This window comes from Vanessa atalanta, chromosome 22 (genome assembly GCF_905147765.1).
Source record: "Vanessa atalanta chromosome 22, ilVanAtal1.2, whole genome shotgun sequence".
NCBI classification, from domain to species: Eukaryota; Metazoa; Arthropoda; class Insecta; order Lepidoptera; family Nymphalidae; genus Vanessa; species Vanessa atalanta.
In genome coordinates, this window is record NC_061892.1 from 7,655,181 (window position 1) to 7,672,123 (window position 16,943).

Here is a 16,943-nt window from a genome sequence, read left to right on the forward strand (position 1 = left end):
AATAAAGATAGATTAAGAAATTATAGAAATTTACAAAATAATAAACAAACACAATTAAAACATCGAGTTTGTTGTAAATACATTGTATTGTTGCTAATTTTTTTTGAAAAGTTTAGATTAGATGTCGACGACTTGACGTTTTTCTTAAAGTCAAAACTTTAAACAGCTGTTGTTTGAAACATTGAATATAATAAGAAACTACCAAGAGTATGCAATAATTTAAACCTGTTTTGGGTTTTTACAACTATGTATTCGTGATTCATAACAATTTAAAATAAATGATGTTTTGATGCGATAAAATTCGCATTTAGTTTTTACTTTTCCTGTCCTACTGTTAAAACAAACATTTTTTATTACAAATTTAGTTACTTATTCTCGTAATGGATAATTTTCAAAATATTCCTTGGTAAGTTCTATCATTCTCGTATATCTTTTTTGACTAACAACACAAAACAAAATACGACTATTTACTTTTCACAAACAATAATGAACATAGTAGTAGGAAATTGTGGTGTAATACATTATTTACGAACTATTTGTTATAGTGCTATAGCACATTTATTATTGATAATTATAATAATCAGAATACACCAAAGATTATTAAAATAAAATAAGAATAATAATGTAAACTATGTAATCCAATATTTTGCATGCATGTATTATTCAAATAAGTTCAATTCAATTTTACTTAAAAATATATACTGGAGTATATTAAATTATCATACACTTTTTCTTTATTTAAAATATATAGGTGCAGATCTAATTGGAGCTTTCCTAGTTTTACAGAAGAAGATAAAATACTGCTTCATGAATGTACAAATTTACCTACAATGGACCTATTGAATGATGTCGAAGAAATCATAGAAAATAGTCATATTTTCCCAATACCATTCCCGATAGAAACTGTTAGGTTTGCAATCATTATTACATTTTAAATATTTATTGCTTATATTCCTGTCATTGTATTAATTCTTGAATTTTAATTTATGTTATAACAAATAACCCTGATTTGTAAATCACTAATCAACTTACAGGACGATATTACTACTACTACCAAGAACAACAAATTGTCTCACATACAAAATTAAAAAATAATATTAAAAATTATTTCTCTAATGAATATTATTATAAGTATTATTTATATGAATCTCTTGTAACTATAATGCTAATATTATTTTGTCATTTTTTTTAAAATCCAGATTGGATTATTTAAAAGCTCTCAGACCAATAGAAAGATTGAAAAGAAATATTGCATCAACATATCCAATCATACATGAAAGAGTCGTACTTTTGATGTCAAAGTTTTTGAATTACAAAAGGTAAGGTATAAAGAAGATAAAATTTTGAATATGGAATATTTTATTATGGCGACTATATACATTCCATATAATTGTATAATATTTATGTAAATTAAATTAAGCTTATAAACTAAGAAACAATTTGTAATCTAATTATATTTCAGAGAATTTGGTTCAGATGTCGAAAAGGCTTTATACGTGGACATGACAGTCCCAGAACTTATAGACAGGATATTAAAAAAAAGAGCTGTATGTTTTGTTGGGCCCAATGACAAATATAAACTTCTTAATGAGGAAGAAGGGTAAATATTTTTATTTGTAGCAAAAGCTGACCTGCACAGATGGATACCACTCAATCATTAATGATTCAAAAGCCAAGTACTAATACCTACCTAGCATCTGCTTCTTCTCCTACATGCGGTCGAAACTAGTTTCATAATAAACATTTATTGGTAATAAAGACATAAACCTTAATTATGACAATTTCTGTGATAAATTTGACATTTCACCACAATGCACAACACATTTTTTTTTCTTATATAGGTTGGTGGATGAGCAAATGGGCCATCTGATGGTCACCATCGCACATAGACAATGGCACTGTAAGAAATATTATCCATTCCTTTTATCACCAATGCGCCACAAACCTTGGAAACTAAGGTGTTATGTTCTTTTTGTGTAGTTACACTGGCTCACTCAGCTTTCAAAGCACAACAATACTGAGTACTGCTGCTTGGCGGTAGAATATCTGATGAGTGGGTGGTACCTCCCCAGATGGGTTTGCACAAAGGCCTACCACCAAGTTAATGTTTATGATTTCATCATGACATGTAATTTTAAACCTATTTCAGTGCAGAAGGATGGGAAGAAGTAGGTACATCAAAGGAAAATCCACCACTTGTACTGGAAAATTGTCTGAGCTACGATGAAATGAAACTCTCCTCCATGGTTTATGTCAGTGGTTACACTGAATGTATCAATGATGGTGCAAGACACAATGATGGTGTTGTCAACGATGATGCAGAAGAAGATGCTGTCATAATTGGTGAGCTTTTTTATTTAATAATACTTTTGTTTCACAGTTGTTGAAATTCAACTATAATAAATATTGTCAATTTGAAGAAAACACTTTGAATATAATTTTGACTACCTACTCTTTATTTTCATAATTTCCTGAATTATGTAATAGCAATGGATCATGAAAAAAAAATTGTCAGTTGGAGAAGAACAAGGCGTTGAACTGTTTTGTCTTTGCCCATTTATGAACCTAACAAAAAATATATATATATCGGAAGATTCGTCACGATTGTAATTATCTTTCGTATCAGACATGGTAATATTATCGACTAATGAGGGTAGGTAGTAACACAAACACAATAATCGTCTATAATTTAATTTGGTTCACATGTCACAAAAAAAGTCAAATCAAAGTCTTTTTATTATTTGCGCCGACATATATAAAAAAAATGTGTGACAGAGCAAATATTTGTTAATAATTTAATATTGACCCAGGCAAGCTGTCAACAGATACTTCATTCTCTCTTCCCAATGCCAAACCTACTAGATAGATATACTTCTTAAATTTATAATATCATTCAAACATTATGAAACCAAAATTTAATATTTTAGGCTTGATTGGCCCACGCTTCGCTCGGCGCGGTAAGATGGACTATGAGGATATCCTCATAACGAAAGAGCAGAATTGTCCAGAGAATGGGTATGGATGGGAGGGACAAAAATGGAAAAGTTTTTTCAAAATGTTTAAAACAGTCGATCAAACTTCACAAAAACATCAGGCAGCCAAGCATGCTATGAGAGAAATGTGGTCTGATTTCTATGAGGTATAATATATCGTTTTATGTTTCATTGCCTGAATATCTTCTGATAGTAAGAATAACAATAATGTTACAACAAATAATCAATATTATTTGTTGTCTCATTTACAATGATTCAAATTTTATGGTATTAAATAAAATTAAGACAAATGTATTAAAAAAGGGACGCCCAAAAGCTATAAACCGCACATGGGACTTGTAAAATTATCCTATTATTTTCAAGTGGCACTAACTATTGAAACAACGTAGAGAATTGATTGAAGACTACCCCATTCCTGGACGGCATTTTGTTTTTAAATAGTTTCAGATTATAAAAGAAAAGATAGACGGAGCATGCGGAACATTGTAATGGAGCAAAAAAAGGAAATATAAAATTAAAAGCGCGTGCAAATTCCCGGTAGTGTGAAACGATTGTTGTTCGATAATACGTCGTAAGTGCTGTCGCTTTAAATATAAATCATTGACTTATTAACAAATTTTGTTTCCATCAAAACTTTTCCAAACTGCCGGATACTTTGGCTTCGCGTAGGGATGTTGGATCACGCTGCATCTTCTACCGCATCACGGGGAATGTTCCGATGAATTGTTCGGATTAATTCCGGCTGCTAAATTTCTCTTTCGGACATCGCGTCATAATTCAAAGTTTTATCCGCAACAGATCGATTTTTAAGCCATTTTCTGTGTTTAGCACCTCCAGCCGTTTTTCCGAAACGATACGATTTGGAAACCTTCAAGAAAAGAGCGTATTAATTTCTTAAAGGCTGGCAACACACGTGCAAGCCCCACGGTATTGCAGATGTTTATCAGTGATGGTAGTTATTTTCTGCCAGACGAGCCTCTTACTCGTTCACCACATATATCATAAAAAAAATGTGAAGTACTATACACACTATCGGGTATTTGTATTCGTTTGGGATTTTATATTCGCTTTTGTCACTTTAATGTTCCTCGCGCTCCACCCGCTTTTTGTTTTATAATTTAAATATATAAACATCTATATTTCTAGGCACCCACGTCAGTATACAGCGAAACATTGCTTAAAGAAATAAAAAGCAAAACCGCGCAGGACACAGACAGATACAAACACGTCATAAGGGGGAAAAAATATAGTTGTATATTTGACAACGAAGTGTATTACAAGAGGATATGTGTATTAGCTGAAGTAACTCTTATAGAAGCTGATTCCAGGGCTGAGGAGAGCGGGAGAAACGCATTTGTGAATGTCATTGGATGTGGTAACTTTATTTTTATTTTAACTATACCTCGCGGTATTACTCGGGTTAAGTTTTGATTTCTTCCTTTTCATGGTACTAATCATGTTAGCAATGAATTTTGATTAGATTTATTTTTTTCTTACATAAAACTGTATACTGCAACACAAAAAGTCATAGCATACGGAAAACCTGCTCCCCTATCCCCTCCTCACTACAAGGGAAACCTAGAGACGATAACAAGTTAAAAATATTATATAACAAAGTTATATTATATTAAAATTTGAATGTTATATACAAGATTGAATTATTAATTTTATATTTTACAGGGCTCGGTGTGTGGATGATATCGAAGCATCAACCAGATGTCTATATTCTCACGTTTTTGGAGAGAATCAATACATTCCTTATGAATGATCGGTTAAATCATATCACTGATATCAATTTTGGATATATCGATTGCAGTCCTGATGTTGAAAGTGAGTGAATAGATTTAGTGAATGAATGAGTTGCCACTGTTTAAAATTATGACTATCTTAAAAAAATTAACAGACAAAGTATTTTGTTTTAATATAAATTGTCTTGTACATATTACTTTGGTGTTGGTTACTGAGGGTGACTAGTTCAAAAGTCTTGTGTAAACTTTGTTTAAATAAAGACTTAAATAAAAAAATAAATAATGAATTTGTCATATATTTTTTATTTTACTCATGAATTTGAAATTCTAAGAAATTTAATTAGTAATTTGGGTATTAATTTATTTTCAGTTTTATTTAATGATCAACAAGGTGTGAAAAAACTTTTTCTTGAAAGTAAAACACATCCAAAAGGTAAGATTTTCAATTTTTAATTTGAAATTACTTTTCTGTCATTATATATAAAATATAATATAAGGATAAGGATTAATGCTTCATTGCTTAAAATCGCTTATAAAATAAGTCACTATTATAAAAATCTCCAGGTGGTATCAATGTGCAGCTTGAGAACCGTGAACCGTCGTCCCGACTGTCGGGCGAGCACGCAGGCAAGCTGCTGGTGCTCACGTACCCGTGGGACAGCAACGCGCATCCGGGGAACGAGTTCTGGTGAGTGAGACACTTTACCGTTACAACCTTGTGCTCACGTACCCGTGGGACAGCAACGCGCATCCGGGGAACGAGTTCTGGTGAGTGAGACACTTTACCGTTACAACCTTGTGCTCACGTACCCGTGGGACAGCAACGCGCATCCGGGGAACGAGTTCTGGTGAGTGAGACACTTTACCGTTACAACCTTGTGCTCACGTACCCGTGGGACAGCAACGCGCATCCGGGGAACGAGTTCTGGTGAGTGAGACACTTTACCGTTACAACCTTGTGCTCACGTACCCGTGGGACAGCAACGCGCATCCGGGGAACGAGTTCTGGTGAGTGAGACACTTTACCGTTACAACCTTGTGCTCACGTACCCGTGGGACAGCAACGCGCATCCGGGGAACGAGTTCTGGTGAGTGAGACACTTTACCGTTACAACCTTGTGCTCACGTACCCGTGGGACAGCAACGCGCATCCGGGGAACGAGTTCTGGTGAGTGAGACACTTTACCGTTACAACCTTGTGCTCACGTACCCGTGGGACAGCAACGCGCATCCGGGGAACGAGTTCTGGTGAGTGAGACACTTTACCGTTACAACCTTGTGCTCACGTACCCGTGGGACAGCAACGCGCATCCGGGGAACGAGTTCTGGTGAGTGAGACACTTTACCGTTACAACCTTGTGCTCACGTACCCGTGGGACAGCAACGCGCATCCGGGGAACGAGTTCTGGTGAGTGAGACACTTTACCGTTACAACCTTGTGCTCACGTACCCGTGGGACAGCAACGCGCATCCGGGGAACGAGTTCTGGTGAGTGAGACACTTTACCGTTACAACCTTGTGCTCACGTACCCGTGGGACAGCAACGCGCATCCGGGGAACGAGTTCTGGTGAGTGAGACACTTTACCGTTACAACCTTGTGCTCACGTACCCGTGGGACAGCAACGCGCATCCGGGGAACGAGTTCTGGTGAGTGAGACACTTTACCGTTACAACCTTGTGCTCACGTACCCGTGGGACAGCAACGCGCATCCGGGGAACGAGTTCTGGTGAGTGAGACACTTTACCGTTACAACCTTGTGCTCACGTACCCGTGGGACAGCAACGCGCATCCGGGGAACGAGTTCTGGTGAGTGAGACACTTTACCGTTACAACCTTGTGCTCACGTACCCGTGGGACAGCAACGCGCATCCGGGGAACGAGTTCTGGTGAGTGAGACACTTTACCGTTACAACCTTGTGCTCACGTACCCGTGGGACAGCAACGCGCATCCGGGGAACGAGTTCTGGTGAGTGAGACACTTTACCGTTACAACCTTGTGCTCACGTACCCGTGGGACAGCAACGCGCATCCGGGGAACGAGTTCTGGTGAGTGAGACACTTTACCGTTACAACCTTGTGCTCACGTACCCGTGGGACAGCAACGCGCATCCGGGGAACGAGTTCTGGTGAGTGAGACACTTTACCGTTACAACCTTGTGCTCACGTACCCGTGGGACAGCAACGCGCATCCGGGGAACGAGTTCTGGTGAGTGAGACACTTTACCGTTACAACCTTGTGCTCACGTACCCGTGGGACAGCAACGCGCATCCGGGGAACGAGTTCTGGTGAGTGAGACACTTTACCGTTACAACCTTGTGCTCACGTACCCGTGGGACAGCAACGCGCATCCGGGGAACGAGTTCTGGTGAGTGAGACACTTTACCGTTACAACCTTGTGCTCACGTACCCGTGGGACAGCAACGCGCATCCGGGGAACGAGTTCTGGTGAGTGAGACACTTTACCGTTACAACCTTGTGCTCACGTACCCGTGGGACAGCAACGCGCATCCGGGGAACGAGTTCTGGTGAGTGAGACACTTTACCGTTACAACCTTGTGCTCACGTACCCGTGGGACAGCAACGCGCATCCGGGGAACGAGTTCTGGTGAGTGAGACACTTTACCGTTACAACCTTGTGCTCACGTACCCGTGGGACAGCAACGCGCATCCGGGGAACGAGTTCTGGTGAGTGAGACACTTTACCGTTACAACCTTGTGCTCACGTACCCGTGGGACAGCAACGCGCATCCGGGGAACGAGTTCTGGTGAGTGAGACACTTTACCGTTACAACCTTGTGCTCACGTACCCGTGGGACAGCAACGCGCATCCGGGGAACGAGTTCTGGTGAGTGAGACACTTTACCGTTACAACCTTGTGCTCACGTACCCGTGGGACAGCAACGCGCATCCGGGGAACGAGTTCTGGTGAGTGAGACACTTTACCGTTACAACCTTGTGCTCACGTACCCGTGGGACAGCAACGCGCATCCGGGGAACGAGTTCTGGTGAGTGAGACACTTTACCGTTACAACCTTGTGCTCACGTACCCGTGGGACAGCAACGCGCATCCGGGGAACGAGTTCTGGTGAGTGAGACACTTTACCGTTACAACCTTGTGCTCACGTACCCGTGGGACAGCAACGCGCATCCGGGGAACGAGTTCTGGTGAGTGAGACACTTTACCGTTACAACCTTGTGCTCACGTACCCGTGGGACAGCAACGCGCATCCGGGGAACGAGTTCTGGTGAGTGAGACACTTTACCGTTACAACCTTGTGCTCACGTACCCGTGGGACAGCAACGCGCATCCGGGGAACGAGTTCTGGTGAGTGAGACACTTTACCGTTACAACCTTGTGCTCACGTACCCGTGGGACAGCAACGCGCATCCGGGGAACGAGTTCTGGTGAGTGAGACACTTTACCGTTACAACCTTGTGCTCACGTACCCGTGGGACAGCAACGCGCATCCGGGGAACGAGTTCTGGTGAGTGAGACACTTTACCGTTACAACCTTGTGCTCACGTACCCGTGGGACAGCAACGCGCATCCGGGGAACGAGTTCTGGTGAGTGAGACACTTTACCGTTACAACCTTGTGCTCACGTACCCGTGGGACAGCAACGCGCATCCGGGGAACGAGTTCTGGTGAGTGAGACACTTTACCGTTACAACCTTGTGCTCACGTACCCGTGGGACAGCAACGCGCATCCGGGGAACGAGTTCTGGTGAGTGAGACACTTTACCGTTACAACCTTGTGCTCACGTACCCGTGGGACAGCAACGCGCATCCGGGGAACGAGTTCTGGTGAGTGAGACACTTTACCGTTACAACCTTGTGCTCACGTACCCGTGGGACAGCAACGCGCATCCGGGGAACGAGTTCTGGTGAGTGAGACACTTTACCGTTACAACCTTGTGCTCACGTACCCGTGGGACAGCAACGCGCATCCGGGGAACGAGTTCTGGTGAGTGAGACACTTTACCGTTACAACCTTGTGCTCACGTACCCGTGGGACAGCAACGCGCATCCGGGGAACGAGTTCTGGTGAGTGAGACACTTTACCGTTACAACCTTGTGCTCACGTACCCGTGGGACAGCAACGCGCATCCGGGGAACGAGTTCTGGTGAGTGAGACACTTTACCGTTACAACCTTGTGCTCACGTACCCGTGGGACAGCAACGCGCATCCGGGGAACGAGTTCTGGTGAGTGAGACACTTTACCGTTACAACCTTGTGCTCACGTACCCGTGGGACAGCAACGCGCATCCGGGGAACGAGTTCTGGTGAGTGAGACACTTTACCGTTACAACCTTGTGCTCACGTACCCGTGGGACAGCAACGCGCATCCGGGGAACGAGTTCTGGTGAGTGAGACACTTTACCGTTACAACCTTGTGCTCACGTACCCGTGGGACAGCAACGCGCATCCGGGGAACGAGTTCTGGTGAGTGAGACACTTTACCGTTACAACCTTGTGCTCACGTACCCGTGGGACAGCAACGCGCATCCGGGGAACGAGTTCTGGTGAGTGAGACACTTTACCGTTACAACCTTGTGCTCACGTACCCGTGGGACAGCAACGCGCATCCGGGGAACGAGTTCTGGTGAGTGAGACACTTTACCGTTACAACCTTGTGCTCACGTACCCGTGGGACAGCAACGCGCATCCGGGGAACGAGTTCTGGTGAGTGAGACACTTTACCGTTACAACCTTGTGCTCACGTACCCGTGGGACAGCAACGCGCATCCGGGGAACGAGTTCTGGTGAGTGAGACACTTTACCGTTACAACCTTGTGCTCACGTACCCGTGGGACAGCAACGCGCATCCGGGGAACGAGTTCTGGTGAGTGAGACACTTTACCGTTACAACCTTGTGCTCACGTACCCGTGGGACAGCAACGCGCATCCGGGGAACGAGTTCTGGTGAGTGAGACACTTTACCGTTACAACCTTGTGCTCACGTACCCGTGGGACAGCAACGCGCATCCGGGGAACGAGTTCTGGTGAGTGAGACACTTTACCGTTACAACCTTGTGCTCACGTACCCGTGGGACAGCAACGCGCATCCGGGGAACGAGTTCTGGTGAGTGAGACACTTTACCGTTACAACCTTGTGCTCACGTACCCGTGGGACAGCAACGCGCATCCGGGGAACGAGTTCTGGTGAGTGAGACACTTTACCATTACAACCATGTACCCGTAGTTTGGAAGTTAAAAGTAGTTACGATAGGGTACTTTCTGTGGTAAAAATTGATTTTGAGTCATAAAAGCACATTATTCTTTTATTGTATTAAAATTAAAAGTCGTAATTTTTAGTTTATATCACGTGACCTAAAATAAGAGTGGCTACGGTGTGGCGTTAGATAGGCAAAAACGGACATTTCAATATCTTCTGGCAATTTGATAAACAAATTTCCTAGAGTTTTAATGCTAGTATTTGTACACTACACCCCAACGATAACGATTTTAGTTCATTATTTTCCAAAAAACACCAAATATTTATAGCTGTTAACGTTGAATGAGTACCGTACAGACATTACTGTTCTTTTACTAATATTACATCATCAAAATTACTGACAGAATTTTTGCGGGAATAAAAAAAATTTAAAATTTAATTTATGACAAGAATACGTGATTAGTTTGCCGAAATATATCTTTCGCGGCTTTTTATCAGGAAAATCAGCTATTTGAAGCTTTTTCGTACATAGTGGAATACCCTATTCTGCTTGTATGTAAATTGTAAAGCCGTCGGTTCTGCAGTAGAACTCGCGGTGCTCTTATTATGGATTGTGAGATTGAAGGAATTAAGGATAAACTCTTGTTTCGACCAATACTTATGTATTACAATATATCCTCTGCAGTTGATCTCTTTAGATAATGACCGCCGTAACCGGGACCGGGTAAGAGAACATGCTACTTAATAATGTTGGCCGTTTTATTAATGAAAATTTCAGGTTTGGTAGTCTACACTCATCAGGGGACCCGGCAGCGGCGTGCTCCACCCAGGTGTCGGAGCTGCACAACGCGCACATCAACCCCGCCGTGAGCGCGCGCAACGTGCGCGTCGCGGGCAAGAACGGGCTCAGGACACTTTCCGACTACTGTCTCGCTCTCGTCGCCTAAGAGTGAACGAGACAGATATATATATACTCCTGTGACTTTAATATACATACACAGAACATGCTTTCCAACTACATACATTCTTTTTACACCATACATTTAGATCTAATCGTACTTGATATGTTATTTTATAATTATTGTTAAGGCTAAGTTATAATTATATATTAAAATATACTGTATAACAGTTTTATATAAAATCATAATTAAGAAAAAAACGTTCATGGAATTAAATTATGACAAAACAATGACATAAGTACCTGTGCAATATATAAATGTATTACAATTATATACATTTTTATTATGAAAGAGTTTTATAGCTACGTTTCAAATTTGCATATAATGCAAATTTCCTTTGACAGTTAATTGTAAATAAACAGAATAAATAAATTTAGTCGCAGTTTGAAATTACGACTCAGTATGTCTAAACATAAATTTATTTTATCTGTTTAAATTTTAATTGCTTGTAAAAGGAAACATTTTGACAAATTTCTCGAATAAACGTTTTAAATATATTTATACGCTAATTTTAAGGACAAATTATTAATCAATTGATATTTTATATTTTATACAATTTATTAAAGGAAATTCATTTATATTATATTTTTTTTTTTCCAATATTTTTTTAGAGGCGGACTTAATGCCTTTCTTTGTCAATCAACCTTTAGGTGAAACCGAAAACCATGGAGGCGGCAATTAATAATTGTAATGTACTGTCACACACACACAGAACATATAAATACTTATATATAAAACTATAGAATAAAAAAACCTATATACATACGTACACATATAGTATCTACAAAATAAATATCGATCTATACTATCTATAGTAAATCATATGTGTAATATAAGTAAATATACGTGCTGACGCCACGTGTCTTAAAAGTAAATTTGGAGGTAGCTTTTATAACATGTTCGGGTACTTTGTTCCATAATCGGACAACTTGAACAGAGTAAAAATTAAAGACGAAACCGGAAGTATCAGTATCAGGAACAGAAAAAAGGTAAGAATCCTTAGAAGGTAGCTGACGATTGTGATTTATCACACAAAAATTTGAACTTCCCTGAAGCTTTCTGTTTGACAGTAAAAAAAAATGTCCACTGAATTAATAGCAAAAATATAAATAAGCATTAAATTAATAAAATTTTTGGTCCAAAAAGGTTTTTTTTTAGTTTTAAGATAAAACTTATTCTTTTATAATAGAAATATGAAGTAAGGGAAACATTAAAATAAAATATACTGAAATCGATAAAAAAAATACAGGCACACACAGAGTATTCCCGTATCTTATATTTCATCGCACATTATTTATGTATTAATAACATATATATATGGCTATCGGACTCCTACATATACTGTGCTGCCCCAAACCGCCAACAATAATGTTCCTAGCTCAAGTGTTATTTTTCAATTTTAGGGTAAACGATAATAAAATAATCATTTCTATTATAACACATTTGGAATTGCTTTTAAATATTTTTTCATTAATGTCAAAGTGTACTACCAATACAAGAATATTTATGAGTATATAGTGGAATAGGCTATTTGACTAATTTTTAAAATCCATTTTGTTATTTAGTAGAGGTTAAGGAACCCAGTAAAAGTTGTGTTTTTTAATCCTAGTACATATTTGCTGAAAATATTAAATTAAAAATCAAATATTTAAATAGCTCGCGAAAATGCTACTTTGACAATATTGTGTTGCAATGGGGTCGGTGACGTCAGTTGCCTGTATTGTAATCTGCGGCACATATAATCCACATACAGTAGGCAAACGAAGTTAACAAGCAAGTGACGTCATCATAAACCCAACCAAACAGGAGCGTTTTGTGTCACATAAAAAAATGTTTTTTTTTTATGGAATTTTGAATAAGTTAATTATTATTTTCAACTTTCGTTAGTAAATAACCATTTAAAACTCATATATACTGATTACAATAATTGTCACTTTATTTTTCGCATTGTCAAATAGCCTATTCTATTCAGTATACTCATAATATCAATACTCAGGAAGTTTATCAGAAATCATAATATTACTTCTCAACCAAAAATAAAAGTACTATGATATGATATTGAAGTAATATGCAAGTGGTTTGATAGTGACAAAGAATATTTAGTTTATCTTTACAATATATGCATACTGTATATTATAATCTATGTTATTTTGTACTATATAATATACATGATTCGATCAATGCAGAGACAACACAATGAACTAAGATGACATATGTAGCAGTACGTCGATACACCGTAGGCCACTTGATTAAAACCTGCATACATTTTACCAGATACCGAAACCAGAATGAATCCGTTACCCCGCTCAACCACCTTACCATACCAAACCAAACCGTTTCGGTAGAAACTACGTCAGCTGATTCATGGAACAACGTAACGTCACAGCAGTGTCGCATTCATAAAGCAACATGCTCAGGCCGCAGCGTCAAGTTGCCGGTACGTTTCACTTGAGGGGGAATCCTGTGGCAGTACGCCGTTACGCATTTAGCCACTCCATAGCCACTCCAAGCGCATGCCACATCTATTACGTGATCGTTTTGAAACAACGAATAGTTCTGGCAAGAATTGTTTATTTGAAGCATGATATAGGCTCTGAAAGGAGTTGTTGGTTTTCGTCGAAGAAACTTTTTGTACATATACTCGTAACTTTTTTCTATTAAACATTCACGATTCAACTCGCTACAAAGAATAGTTTTATTCTACTGCCACTCACCTCCTAAACATACAAATGCACTCGGGATATTGTAAAGCTCCGTTACCGTAACCGAAACTATCGGATATCTGATATAAAAATCTATCTGAAACCGTAACGTAATACCAGATAATAGACTACTACGAATTGTTACCTTGTAATTCTCTTTAACGATTTCTAAATAATCTTTTGATCGTTACTGAAACTATACGAAACGAAAGGATAATCCAACACAATTTTGTATTTGTAGCCAGTAAAATTTTATTAACATATCCGTATCCAAGATCCGAAAAATAATAAAAATGTCTTTTATCAATTGAAATAATTTAAATTTGCTTAATAATATAAGAGGCAATTTCAAGGTTTTGCAGCACAAACCTCTCAACAATAAATAGAACAAAAATAAATCGTTATTGACAATCATATTTTATCATTTTTAAAACTTAAAATTGAGGGTAAAAATCTCCTCAACTGGTAACTCTGATAAATCCAATGATAATATTATCTGTGTCTAGATAAAAGTAACCTTGAAATAACGAATTGTTACGACGCATTTTTTGCAATATAAATATTTACATAACAAGATTACACAACCCGTTCTTCTGTTTACTATCAACAAACAATTATGTATTAACCTTCTCGTGCGAATACCAGCATATCATTATTTTTTGTATAAAATGTACCTATATGTTCGAATTAAAAGAAAAAAGTTTTCAACTATGTATTTACATTTGATCCTAGATTACAATGGAATATGAGGTCTTTGTACAAGCCCGTTTGGGTTAGCCCACTCACCAAATATTCTATCGCCAACCGCAATATTTAGTATTGTTGTGTGAGAAGAGTTGAAGGACGAGAACCATACATGATTCATAACTTAACTAGTAATTGACCCGGCACTGTGTAGTGATCTACAGGGATCGAAAAAACATTTTTTTCAACTCTAGTCGAGTCCCTTTTAGACCAATATTTCTAAGTACCTATGCATTTAGTATTATTATCTTCTTAAATAAGAAATGACACAATGAGTGACTGTATTGAAACAAAGCCAAATATATAGATACAATAATGAAGCTACATTAAAACGAATGGTAAAAACAATATCAAATTATTAATAAACCTCGCTACGTTTTCAATTTCAAAACAACCCGAAGATTCATAGAATAACAACGCTTACAACGCATCTCCCTCACGTGCATGTGCAAACTCAAAATAACAAACCAACAAATAGGCAACTTTAATAACAACAAAACAACACGCATCAATCAACGAAACAAATCTGTCCACAGACTATTTTCCTCCGAATGCAAAATACCGTAATCGAGTTTTCCTTTGAATAAAACTTGATAAACAAATTTTTAGACTAGTAAGATATCATACTTGGCTTTTATGCAAGTTTGGGTAGGTATCACCAGCTAATCATATATTTTACCGCCATACAGTACCTACATAGTATTGTTGTTTCGATTTGAAAAACTTTAACTACAGGCAGAGCTGTCTCAAGCTATGCCGGGGCCCTTGGGCACCCATAAATTTGCTGGATATTTTTTGGTTTAATTTGGTAAATTGTTGGTTCTTCGGGGCGATCTCAGGATGGGGGCTCTGAGCACGTGCCCCATGTGCCCTATGGCAAAGACATAAAAGGCATAATATTCTTTTTTTTAATTGAGGTAGGCACATTTGCAGTACATAATATATTAAACACTTTTTATTTAATTTAATTCCAAACAAGTAACATCCATCAACATATACCTAGTCATATACCAATTACAGATGTAAGATATGTAGCTGTTGCTTGACAAAAAGTGTTTGTAATAAATTGCTTCTAAATAATTTTTTAATACCTGAATTTGAGTAGAAACTTAACCAAAATGTGTATATAACAAAACAATTAAATATATTCCAAAAAATAACAACAACAAATTTATCATTAAGCATCTTTAATTTATATTAAACTGTGGTAAGAAGTCGGATAAAATATAATAATATTACATATATAATACAATACAATACTTTGCGTCATTGCACGCAAGTCATTACACTGACAGCGTATTCTGTTAATTAAAGAATATTTTGCAATATTGGCGCGGGACTTAGTTATGAAAAACATATTATATTCGTTTCCAAGGTCACCGTAGTACTGGCGATGTTGAGTACGGTTTATTTCTTACTAAGTTTCTAAGCATTAATGTCTTGTTAAGAATATATGAAATAATTAAAAGGTAGTAAAATTGTCTATGCCTAAATCTCATTGTCTTAAATTTCTTAATTATAGGTACTACGTAGTACGTAAGTACTAAGCCAGAAGGCTACGTAAGACTAGGATCTATGGCGATTAACTATATATAGTGAATAATAGTTAAATAAGACTTATAAGCTTCATGGTGATAATAATACAGTCTTTGGACAATGATGACTTCTAATCATCGGGTGGTCCATTTGTCAGTCTCAAAATAATTGTACTACAAAGTACAAACATTCTTTAATCTAGGATATATCTGAGTTAAAAAAATAGCTTTTTAATGCTTTTTCTGTCTTTGTTTTTATGCAATTCAACCAAAGAATGGCAACTTAATAATAATAAGTAATTCTTAATTTAACCAAATAAATCAGGTTTAATTTTATTATTTTAAAGGTACCTAAGTCTTACGGATACGCATTTAATAAAACTTTTAAATTAAAGATTATGTTGAGGATCATTGCAATGATGATTTAGGTACTGACTTACTGCGTTCAAGCTGAAGAGGTAAAACTACATAATACGTTTGTAATAATATTTACATTGACATCTGATAAGTCAGCTGAATGTATTTATAGTTTTAATTTAGAATGATAAACAAACTACGCAATACTTGCCGCACTTCATTAAACCATGCAACAACACGCCGTAAAGACTGTGTAAATTATTATGCTAGACTCTGTAAGTCTGTACACTTTTCAATACTGTTCATATCAAAATAGGTACTTATCCACACTATTGTATACATGTGAAAATAACTATCTAACAACAACACAACTAAACCACTGAACCGGTTGTATTTGGTTTATATTGAAGAAGCCTGAATAAGGAACATGGGACATGGCCATTAAAATTAAAGAAAGAAAAAAAAGCAGATAGAGTCGCGGGGAAGATAATTGTCCCTCCGACGCCATATGCATTTATATATTATAAATACTTAATTAATAACAATATAGCACGATGTAACGCGACGTTTAAAAATAATTAGATTAATAAAGTATTAATAATAAGATAAATAAAGTAATCCATAACCCTTAAACCTTAACCATAAATTGGTCTGAGCTAAATATCTAGTTTGATAGTTTCATATAGTTATCAATTTCGAAATTACATAACTAGCTACTGCAAGT

General features: G+C 37.9%; 1 protein-coding gene across 1 annotated transcript; it reads left to right on the forward strand.

The window, feature by feature from the left end:
- The first annotated feature begins 112 nt into the window (after nt 1-112).
- Nucleotides 113-11,275, forward strand: LOC125072813. Its single transcript, XM_047683512.1, has 11 exons — nt 113-406; nt 752-910; nt 1,200-1,319; nt 1,463-1,600; nt 2,150-2,343; nt 2,928-3,139; nt 4,140-4,368; nt 4,674-4,823; nt 5,112-5,174; nt 5,306-5,429; nt 10,701-11,275. The coding sequence occupies exons 1-11, from the start codon at nt 381-383 to the stop codon at nt 10,867-10,869; spliced, it is 1,584 nt and encodes a 527-aa protein (XP_047539468.1). The 5' UTR covers nt 113-380; the 3' UTR covers nt 10,870-11,275.
- The last annotated feature ends 5,668 nt before the right edge of the window (nt 11,276-16,943 follow it).

Bases quoted from the DNA above. Each gene is read 5' to 3' on its own strand.
- LOC125072813 (XM_047683512.1), top strand. From the start codon at position 381: ATGGATAATTTTCAAAATATTCCTTG. The intron at 911-1,199 runs GTTTGCAATCAT...TTTAAAATCCAG, and splicing joins TTCCCGATAGAAACTGTTAG to ATTGGATTATTTAAAAGCTC. The intron at 4,824-5,111 runs GTGAGTGAATAG...ATTTATTTTCAG, and splicing joins TTGCAGTCCTGATGTTGAAA to TTTTATTTAATGATCAACAA.